This window comes from Melanotaenia boesemani, chromosome 11 (assembly GCF_017639745.1).
Source record: "Melanotaenia boesemani isolate fMelBoe1 chromosome 11, fMelBoe1.pri, whole genome shotgun sequence".
Taxonomy (NCBI): Eukaryota; Metazoa; Chordata; class Actinopteri; order Atheriniformes; family Melanotaeniidae; genus Melanotaenia; species Melanotaenia boesemani.
The window spans coordinates 27,002,185-27,012,729 of NC_055692.1; the positions used below are offsets into that span (position 1 = coordinate 27,002,185).

General features: G+C 39.1%; 2 protein-coding genes across 4 annotated transcripts; both read left to right on the plus strand.

Annotated features, from left to right (window-relative positions):
* The first annotated feature begins 221 nt into the window (after positions 1-221).
* On the plus strand, positions 222-2,662 carry pop5 (POP5 homolog, ribonuclease P/MRP subunit). The gene is made up of 5 exons (XM_042000513.1): positions 222-332; positions 402-544; positions 1,189-1,338; positions 1,444-1,527; positions 1,759-2,662. The coding sequence occupies exons 1-5, from the start codon at positions 313-315 to the stop codon at positions 1,860-1,862; spliced, it is 501 nt and encodes a 166-aa protein (XP_041856447.1). The 5' UTR covers positions 222-312; the 3' UTR covers positions 1,863-2,662.
* A 300-nt stretch (positions 2,663-2,962) lies between these two features.
* Positions 2,963-10,130, plus strand: rnf10 (ring finger protein 10). Of its 3 annotated transcripts, XM_042000507.1 has the most exons (18): positions 2,963-3,119; positions 3,242-3,517; positions 4,317-4,501; positions 4,615-4,820; positions 4,901-4,991; positions 5,067-5,251; positions 5,425-5,561; positions 5,767-5,921; positions 6,168-6,293; positions 6,442-6,682; positions 6,857-6,990; positions 7,118-7,235; positions 7,351-7,452; positions 7,533-7,670; positions 7,809-7,894; positions 7,994-8,051; positions 8,870-9,034; positions 9,110-10,130. In XM_042000507.1, the coding sequence occupies exons 2-18, from the start codon at positions 3,355-3,357 to the stop codon at positions 9,181-9,183; spliced, it is 2,364 nt and encodes a 787-aa protein (XP_041856441.1). In that variant the 5' UTR covers positions 2,963-3,119; positions 3,242-3,354; the 3' UTR covers positions 9,184-10,130. The 3 variants fall into 3 exon arrangements, with proteins under 3 accessions (XP_041856441.1, XP_041856440.1, XP_041856442.1); XM_042000506.1 differs by having other exon boundaries at positions 2,963-3,517; XM_042000508.1 differs by having other exon boundaries at positions 2,963-3,517; positions 7,533-7,665; positions 7,807-7,894.
* Positions 10,131-10,545: the final 415 nt, after the last annotated feature.

The following is a 10,545-nucleotide window of genomic DNA, read 5'->3' on the forward strand; positions in this document are numbered from 1 at the left end:
CAGAGTATGTTGCGTATATTTGGGTATGGTCTGTGTTAAATTTGATTACTTTGAATTGTCTACACGCTCCCATATACAAAATGTTCCGTTTGTGGAGTATTTGTCTTTAACTTTTAGAGGTTTTGCTTCCAGTGAGATAGTTATTCTGATATGAAGTTAAGGGGACTACCAATTCGTGCTGCCCCGAATAAAGGACCAAATGCATCCACCCAGCAGAGCTATTAATGTCCAACGGGGGGCGCTAGCACGCCCGTCTGGGTGATAGTTTAGTTGTTGACGGAAGTTCCTTCGGAAGTGAAGTGGCAAGCAGCCATGGTGCGGATGAAGTCAAGGTAAAATGCTCAAGTTTTGCCTATCGCGTATTCACATTGTCTAATAAACGTGTTCTTTTCTGTTGGTAGATATTTATTGTGCGAGGTCAATGTATCAGAAAGGAGTGACTTGTTGCTGCTGGATGACCGAGCCATTGCATTAGCAGTGAAGGCAGCAGTGGCCCGCACACATGGGGACTACGGGGCTGCTCTTTGCAGCATCGGATTCTCTGGTAAGACATGGCGAAACTAGAAGCATTTGTTTATTTATTTATTGACAATGATTATGGGCACTGTTTTTAGTTCGAAACTTTAATTGCAAAATTATCCTTATCTCAGCGTAGCAATGAATCCTTAAAAAAAAGAAGATTCCAGGCGGTGATCCCGATTATCCCCAAAATGTAATCAATTGTTCCTTATACCATTTCTGAGAGTTCCTGAAAATATTATCAAAATCCGTCCATAACCTTTTGAGTTATATCGCAGACAGACAGACATCCGCCTTGGAGGTAAAGATGTTTTCCTCCACATAAAATAACTTGTTTTTATTTTAGCGTTGTGATATCCTTAACAGTTCGTCTCAATTTTTAACTGAGAGTGTTGATGTGATTAAAATGTTAAAACAACTTCAAAGCCAGTACTCATCTACATCAGGATCCATACAGTGAAAATGTTTGCATGCCGTGGCAATACAGACAAAGAATTTGCGTGAATGAAAACATAATTTTTTTAATGTATATTAAATCTTCACAATGAAATGGATTATTATGACTATGCATGCAACTATTTGCAGTATGTTCTATTTTTGACTGGTTTCCAGTGCTCTCTGATGCTGCAGAGTTGACAGACCTCTTTGTTTCTGTTTGTTTCTTTTTAGTGAAATATCTGAATGCACACACTGGCGTAGTATTTCTACGTTTCCGCAAAAGGTGTTACAAACTCCTGTGGTCTGCTTTGCCTTTTATTACCAGCATTCAATGTCGTGGACAAAAAATTTCATGTTTTCTGAATTGTTTGCATGTGGGAGGTAAGAAAACACAACTGCACAGCTTCTTACAAATTACCTGTATATGTTAGACAGATTTGATATGTATTGAATGTTAATCTAACTTGTGTCATTTGCTTTCCAAAGGAACAATTAGAACATGTCAGAAGTTTTTGATCCGGTACAACACTCAGCAGCTCCATCGAATGCTCCCTAAATGTACAAATGAAGGTGAGGGGTGTAACCAAATTATGTGAAATTTTATGTAAACAGAAAACTATGAAAAGAAAAAAAAATCCATCTGTTAGGATGTTTACCAGTGTTACACCTGATACTTGCATGGTGATTTGAACCTCTTGATCGGTTTGAATTTTCTGTTGCAATCTTTATTTTAGTGGTCACACCAACATTGAATTTTCAAGAGAAATTCAGTTTTGACAGTTCTTGTATTTTCATTTGCAGAAGAAAAACGGCAAATTCGCCTGGCAATTCTGAAATGCTCTCTAACTGGAAACAAGAAAGAGATTGAAGATAAATCAGAAAGTGAAGAAGATGAAAAAGAGTGACTTCACAATATGTTGCAACAATCTTCAATTTCTGCAAGGATGACTGACTGATATTATTTTGGTAATGGCACTGATGGAGTATTAAGAAGCATTGGAACTTTGACTTACTGCTGCCTGTATTGATTTTTTTTATTATTTTTTTTTTTACACTTTTAGTTTTTTTATTTTTTTTATTAAAGACTAAACCAAGCACAGAATTTACATTAAAAATGGACAAGGCTGCAGCGGGGTCACCCCTTGGCTCATGGAGTTTATTGTGAAAATACTAAGTTTGGCAGTATTACTGTCATAATCTTGAATATTTTTTTCAAACCTATATGCCCTCAGTCACTCTAATTGAGACCACAAGTTATAAAATAAACTCACATGATCAGATCAAGTGAAATGAAGGGTAGTTTTTTTTTCATTTTTATTCAAAAATCTAATCGTTTCTCAGAACTAGAGGATTCACACCAGGGTGGCAATTAGAGAGAAAGCAGGTTCAGGATAATTCTACACTGGCCTAACTTTTCAAACCAGAGTTAGTCACTTATGGCAAAAGTAATAATCCTGATTAAGATGTTCACTCTGTTTAAAATATTATGTATTGATCTCTACTTAAAAAAAAAAAAAAAAAAAAAGCCAATGGTAATTATCAACATCCTTCAAAATGTAAGCCCTGTGTTTGGATCCTAAAAATGTCATTAAATTTTGTTTGGTCACCAGAAATCACGTGGGAAGCCCAAATTGGATTATAATCTTCTTTTATCTTTATATATTTTGTCTACTTTACTTTCAAAGTAAATTACTTTTTCAGATGATGAATTTGTCAGTGTTGTGAAAATTAATTTCTCCCCAACAAAGACCATTCATTAATTTCTTGGTTGATGTGAATTAATAGTTTATCCATCTGACTTAAGTTGAAATTGCATAAAGCTTTTGTTGCACTTGCTTTGAAAAGTACTATGTGATAGCATGCTTTTAAACCAAGGGGAATAGAAGGTGATTTTGGTGGGTTTTCCCAGGAAATTATGTCGGATGGACGTGTTATTACTACATTTCCCATGATGCCTGGCTGGGCCTCTGTACAATACAGATCGGCAGGCGGCACAAGAAACATCCGGGTCTCTCAGCTTCTTGTCTGGCGACCCGTCGCCATTAGTGCATGCTCGGCTTTTCGAACCTATTTTTTTCGTTTACAATCATTAAATTGGCACGTTTTCCACATTTCGGAAAACATTTAACGCCTTGTTAAGGGCACATTGTTTTCCTTAACGGGTAAAAGAACCATTAATTCAGGGGTCTTGGCCCCGCGCGGCGAGCTTTCGTCCTCTACTCCAACAGCCTTCTTAACTTGAGACGCCATAACCGTGTCTCTTATTTTTTCTCAAGTTTGTTAGTTGTCAAGATGTCGCCGTGATGGGGTCTCCGCGTTTGATAGAAATGAATCAGGGCCTTCGTCGCCTGACCCGCACTCACTGCAGCCCACTTTCCAGCACTGTTTTTCAATTTGATGCTAGAGAGCTCGACGGCTCTCTGCCCGGAGTTCGGCCTCATCAGCGCTCACTGCACGGAGACAAGCATGGAGAAAAACACAAACAGCAACACCAACACCAAGGTTCCTCCCCGTTCCAGCTCCACAGGCCCAACACCCGGCGAATCTAAACCAAAAACAGGTGGAAAATCTCTTCGTAAACAATATTGTTTTATTCGAGGTTGTCAAACATAGTGGGTGCACTTTAACCTAACCGCTTATCGCCCTGCGGCCTGTTGGGGCCTAGCAGTGCTGCACGGGTTGTTTATCTGGTTACGATTGACGTTGCTCTCAAAACATTTGACCTACCAACTGTCAGAACAGACGCTGATGCATTATATTTGAGCAGGATTCTATTTGCATCGCAATCTGCCATATGTGGATGTGAGACCTGCTGACATATTTTAACAATCCACGGAAAGTCTCAAACTTAATCCAAACTTATGTGTTTTAACTACACTTCTTTGGATTTACAAACCGATCTATATCTGCTAACAAATGTTAAAGGGCAGCGTGGGGAAAAAGTTAAGTGTTGATTTGATTAATACTCTCTAGCATAGAGCTGGCTTTTGTAGATTTTCTTTTGTGTACATTGGACATTGTTTCATAAAAGCCTCACCAGCCAACACTAAACCTATAAAATACACAAATGCGTGGTCTACATAGGTTAACCCATATTTTTTGTTTTTTTTAAATAATTTTTGTATCAATAATTTTAATTTCATCAGATTGTCTGAAAATGTTCAGAAGGTTAAGTGACATAACATTCACTAAGATGTTTACATGCCTACAATTAACTAGGTACCACAAGAGGAATGCTTCTATATCTTATATATGAGGCATGTTCAAATTTTTTGTTATCGAAAAAGACCGCTTATCTTTACGCACACCAAATTCTTTTTTTGTTTATTTAATATTTTTCTTTTTTTTTAATATTTCAGAAGGTAAAAACAATGGAGGTCCTAAACGCTACAACCGGAAGCGTGAGCCCTCATTTCCCAAAGCTGACAGTTTTCCTGGTCCTCGCCGCACCAATTCACAGAAAAGCAAGAATTTTGACAAGAGACCCCCCCAGAGAGGTGGAGGACGACAGTATGGAGTTGCAGGTGGAGGACGACGTGAGGAGGTTGGTAAAAACTCTTTAGTTTAGATGAAATACATTCTTTATTGGGGAGGAAATGTGATACATCTACAGTTTCTTGTCAAAGTATAAACATTGATGGAGGTCTTCTTCTCCAGGTAGCAGAAACGCGCCGGGCTGAGTTTAGCCCGGCTCAGTTTGCTGGACCGAAGAAAATAAGTCTGAACCACCTGCTAAACTTCACCTTTGAACCCCGTGGAGGTAATGGTGGTGTCGGAGATGGGGGGCATTCCTGTTGGGGCCGCCGAAACAAATGGGGCCACAAGAACAAGCCTTTCAATAAGGAGCTGTTTCTGCAGGCCAAGTAGGCAGCCATCAGGTAGTCATTAATATGTATTAGAGCTGCTGGACATGTGGAAGTAATCTAGTTTTTGTGTGTTGCAGTTGCCAGTTTGTGGTGACTGATGATCAGGACTACAAGGCTCACTTTACTGATCCAGACACTCTGGTCAGCTGGGACTGTGTGCAGCAAGTGGTGAGTTTCTGTTAATGTCAAAGTGTTTTGTTGTAAGAAGTAAAACACATAATGACATTTTATGCATGTCAACAGCGCATCTATAGCCACGAGGTGCCATCTTGCCCCATCTGCCTCTACCCTCCTGTGGCAGCACGCATCACTCGGTGTGGACACATCTACTGTTGGCCCTGCATGCTGCACTACCTGTCTCTTAGTGACAAGAGCTGGTCCAAGTGCCCCATCTGCTATGAGGCTGTCCACAGTGCTGACCTGAAGAGGTAAATAAACAGGAGGCAAAATGATTTGGCTAACCTAGGTGAAACACAGCAGAATGCAAGGAAACTGATTCCTTGATAAAAGACTACACAGCATTGAAAGTCACACAAAAGTTTCTTAGTATATTTTTGTTTTGTTAGGGTGGTTTCTTTTTTGACAGTCATTGTTGTTACAGTGTGGTTGCTATGGAGACCAAGCAGTATGTGGTTGGTGATGTAATCACAATGCGCCTAATGCGAAGAGAAAAGGGGGCTTTGGTGGCTATGCCAAGTTCTCAGTGGGTGAAGGTGGAAGAGCCTGTTCGCTTTGGAGGTAAGAGACAAACATCCTGAAGGCTTACTTTAATTATTACTCAGTCACATAAGGATTTGTTTACAACAAAAATGCAGAGGACCCTTTTGATATTGTTTCTTAGTAGCTAAATTTATTAAATAAGCAGCTGATAAGAAGATGACAGGACAGTTTCTAATCCTATTTGCATTTGTATTAAAGGCTGATGTCAACATGTTTTTTGCAGATGTCTGTTTGAGCCCATACTCCAAGCTGCTGCTCACCTCCCCGGTGCAGGTCCTGGGCCTGATTGCAGAGGAGAAGGCAGTCCTGCAGGCTCAACTGAGCCACGAAGAGGATGGCCAGGGATGCTTTATCCAGAGCGCCCTTTGTCTTTTGCAGGTCAAGTTATGCACCTGCATGTGGCACCAGAGATTTATTTAGTTATATTACTTTGAATCATGAACTAAGAAACAGACAACATAATAATAAAAAAAAAAAAAAAAGGAAAAATAGGCTTTTTATGATACCTTTTGAAATTTATGAATGTGCCAGGCATGAAAACAATACTACAAAAAACTGATTTTTTTTTTATTGTATAATAAAACCATACAAATGTGTAATTGTATGTCTGTCTATCTTTTGAAGGAATGTGAGGAAATGCTGCTGAAGAAGCAGAAGGTTAAAGTAGACAGCCCTGACTTTTCCTCTCTGACTCTGAAACAACCCTCTTCTCCTGTGGAGGAAGTTGTGATGAACATCAGCAGTGCCAAGGTAAATCTAAAAAGGCACATATTTATTTCAGGCTGTTTGGAATAATTTTGTATGTCTGGTGATAAATAACTTTTTGTGTAAATTCTTTATAGTCATGATCTTGTGTTGCACTTGTATTAACCTATTCTCTGTCTTCTTTCCCTCCAAGCCTGTGCTGCAGTACTCCTCAGCTTTTGATGATGAGGTAGTGGAGCCTGCAGAAGACACAGCTGCAGAGCTACCAGGCTTTCCTGAAGACATTCTGGAGAGTGTGCTGGAGGAGCCCCCTGAGGCCCTGACTGAAGCAGTCCCGGAGCAGCAGCATGATGAGGAAAACTCTCCTGACCAGGCAGAGTCAGACCGCCCCCCAGGCAGCGTGGTGCATGGACCTTACTACTATTTCTACCAAGGTGGGGAATTCTCTGCTTCCAGCCTGTTCTTTAACATGGATTTTTTTTTTGGAAAGAATACATCAAAACAAGCGGAAACCATGCAGTGCCACAAAGTCTGATTCATGAAAAATGTTGCTAGCTTCTAAGCTGTATGTTTAAGTTTTCCTCCATTTTCCATGTTTCTTCATTCAGCTGATGACTGCCAGCAGATGTTCCTGCATCCTGTGAATGTGCGCTGTCTGTTGCGTGAATACGGCAGCTTGGAGGCCTGTCCCAACTCCATCACTGCCACAGTGGTGGAGATAGTAGGACAAACGGTCACTGAGGTCAGCAAACAAGTGTAGATAGAGCTTATGCCTGCAAATTTCAATTAGCGTAAACTTGTACTTGGCTTTCTTGCTTCAGTCTATCACTCTGAAATAATTTTGATATTTTATGATGGTGTCATTGCAGGAGATCCGTCGTCGGCATCGCTATCTGGCTCATCTTCCGCTTACTTGCGAGTTTAGCATCTGCGAGTTAGCCCTGCAACCACCTATTCTATCCAAAGAAACTCTAGACACATTTGCAGGTTTGAAAACTTAAAATTCTGTTTTCAGTATTTGATGTATAAAGTTTGAGTTTTTGTTTTTTTTTGTTTTTTTTTTCTATTGTTTTGGCTACATTTTTTTTTATCAAACTTTCAGATGACTTGGAGAAAAGAAAGCGCCTGAGACAAAAGAAAGCAAGGGATGAGAAGCGCAGGGAGAAGCGAATTGAAATCGAAGAGAACAAGAAGCAGGGTAAATGTAAGTAAAATTTGTGACTTGATATCATTTGAAAAAAATATTTTGCTTGGGTTCCAGGATACCTATTTGTATCCTTTCAGATCCTGAGGTGCATATTGGCCTGGAGAACCTTCATCATTTCCCAGCATTTAACTCTCCACCTCACAACAGTAGTCCACCAGTCCAACCTGATTTTACTTTAGCTCCTCCATCACCTCTGAGCAGCAGTCCTTCTTCAGGTAAGATCAGCTCTTACATCTGTGTTTTATTGTTTGTTTTTTTTTTTTTTTAAAGATGCTTATCCTGTGTCTCTATGATTTATGATCAAGCAGCTGAATTTTTTTTTATTGTATTTATTTTGTTTTTCTTGTTTTTAGATGGAATGAGATTCCCAAGTCTGAATGTGCCCTCTCCCACTGTGGGTAGCGTGGAGGAGGATTCTCACTGCATGTCCTTTGCACAGGTGTGTATGGTAAAAATGTTCTTTGAGAATGCCTGTGTTATAAGAGAAATGCATCACATATCTTGACATTGTGTGAACATAACTGTCCTTTTTCTATAGATGCTAAAAGATGGGAAAGCCAGAGTTGATGCTGGGCCCAGGATCACTCCAAAGAAAGGTATACAAGATTGGAGTTGGTCTGATGGATGTGGAAAGTGCTGATTGATTGAGCGCAGTTTGATAGTTTAGTACAAAAGTTTGTAAATTAGATGCAGAATTTAAATATAATTGCATTTATAGAAAATAAATTATGCACATATTTCAGGAATGTGTACCACATGTTAAAATTGCATCTTTACTTCCTAATAAAATTGAATTGACTGGAATTATGATGTAGAGAATAATGCTTTGCTTTCTGTTTCTTTAAATTTTAAACACTTTTTAACTTCAAATTGTTACACTTTAAATACCAAAGTATTTAAAGTATTCAAACAATTTTTTTTTAAATTGGTTAAAACTTGCCTCAGTAAGTTTTAACAACTCAATGTTATTCTTTACAAAGGAATACACTATTTTTAATTGTGAGTTAGTATTTCCTTCAGGTGTTAAGCCAGTTATATTGGTTTATACATGTTTTCTATAATATATGTTCTGGTTAAATCACTGGATCTTTTGGTGAATGGTCTGTACTTATCTAGCGCTTTAATCCAAAGCGCTTTACATCACACACTGATGGCGGAAGCTGCCATGCAAGGCGCTCAACCACGACCCATCAGGAGCAATTAGGGGGTTCGATGTCTTGCTCAGGGACACCTCGACATGAGTTCTCTGGATCAGGAACGAACCAGCAACCCTTGGGCTACAGGATGACCACTCTACCCATGCCGCCCCGTGCATGCATTGTGCATTTCCTGTGAAACTAGGTTTTACTGCTTTGATAAGGTGTTGACACCCCAAAGGTTTGCTTGACTCAGGATTGTGTGTCGTCCCATGCAGATAAGCTGCTTGCCCCCCCAGCAGCCGACAGCGACGGTGAGAGCGATGGCTCTGATCGCATCCCTGTGCCCAGCTTTCAGAATTCCTTCAGTCAGGCTTTTGAGAAGGCACTTCTACAGCTGGACAATGGTCCAGCTTCTCAGCCACAAGCTGTGGTTGAACCAGGTCTGTGACTTATAAATCGTGTCTGTTTGCTTGAGTACAGTTTTGCACTCTAATCCTAAATTGCTTGTCTTTCAGATGAAAAAGGAGGAAAGAAGAAAAAGAAAAAGCAGAAACTCCTGTTCAGCACATCCATGGTTCACACAAAGTAGACAACACTGAAGTTCATTTAATTTAGTTGTTTCTTGAAATTTTCCCACTGCTTGTTTCTTTCTTCCATACGGATCTTTCTTGGACTAAAAGCTATCCAAATAGGGTTCATGCTGTGGCACACATTGTTCTATTGGCTTTCTGGGTGTTTTCCTTTCAGTTTCATTTACATTAATTTTTGTTAATAGGTCAAAGATGCATATCTCACACATCCTGACAGACTGAAAGCCCTATGGGTAACCTGTAGTTTTGATGTTAAGGGAATATAATAAGCTGATGGCTCTAATATAACATGCTTTTAAGCTTTTCATTACTTCCAAATACATTATTTGACAAAGTTTCTCAAATTGATTCTGAGGAACCATGAGTAATATGGACAAGATCATTTGAGGGTGCTTCATATTAGAGTAGCAGTCAGCCAGCTGCAGGTCTGTTGCACCTTTGAAACTTTCCAGGGTACTCGACACCCATGCATTATCAATTTTGAACTTCACCTGACAGAATACAAAAAGTACATTTTCAGTGTTTCAAAGGAAGGGGGGAAAAATTACTTTTTTGCTCCTGAAGAAATCAGTTGTAGTTTTTTCTAACACCAACAAAAATGCCACCAGATGAACGCAGTATTGTATAAAGGTTAGTTCGGTAGGTTCTGCTGAACTTGTATATTCTGCTTGGTGAAACCATAAATGCACACTTTCTTTGAGTTTCTCCCATTTCATTCTTGATTTGCAATGTTCACTCGTTTAACAATACTCCCCCAGTTTTATTTCAGTGTTGAAAATGTGTGAAGTTGGAGAGCTGTTGAGATTTAAGAAATGCTTGCAAAACCTGAATGACAGTGGATTGCATATTTTGAGGGTTCTTTAATACACCTTTAATTTTGAGCAGGTTTATAGGCTAGTAAGTAAAACTAGTCTATTATAACAAATAAAGATTTATGCACAAAGAACTGTGTACTGTAATATATTATGCTTGGTAAATTACAACACTATTATCAAATCACATGTTGATATTGCAGTATTCTGTCCTCACCACATGAGGGTAGTCATAGCCCCAGTATCCTGCCATGGGAATTAAGCCTTGATGGGAAATAGTTGTAGTAGTTCTAATGCTTTAGTAAAGCAATAATTGCTTTGATATGTTAATTGAAGATACCCTACATTTAGCTCCAACACCAGCAATTATGTCATGTGAATGCCAAGCAGGAAATTTATGTATGTATTATGCCACAAAAAGTATCCTACATAACTGGTGATTCTCGTTTTTTGCATTGAAGTAACAGGGAAAAATATATAATTAGCCCTTTTACAAGTGATTGTTCATACATACAAAACTACCACGTAATTTCATATAGCTGTGTGAGA

Bases quoted from the DNA above. Each gene is read 5' to 3' on its own strand.
- pop5 (XM_042000513.1), top strand. From the start codon at position 313: ATGGTGCGGATGAAGTCAAG. The intron at 545-1,188 runs GTAAGACATGGC...GTTTCTTTTTAG, and splicing joins TTGCAGCATCGGATTCTCTG to TGAAATATCTGAATGCACAC. The intron at 1,528-1,758 runs GTGAGGGGTGTA...TTTCATTTGCAG, and splicing joins CCCTAAATGTACAAATGAAG to AAGAAAAACGGCAAATTCGC.
- rnf10 (XM_042000506.1), top strand. From the start codon at position 3,355: ATGCTAGAGAGCTCGACGGCTCTCTGCCCGGAGTTCGGCCTCATCAGC. The intron at 4,821-4,900 runs GTAGGCAGCCAT...TGTGTGTTGCAG, and splicing joins GAGCTGTTTCTGCAGGCCAA to TTGCCAGTTTGTGGTGACTG. The intron at 6,991-7,117 runs GTCAGCAAACAA...GTGTCATTGCAG, and splicing joins TAGGACAAACGGTCACTGAG to GAGATCCGTCGTCGGCATCG.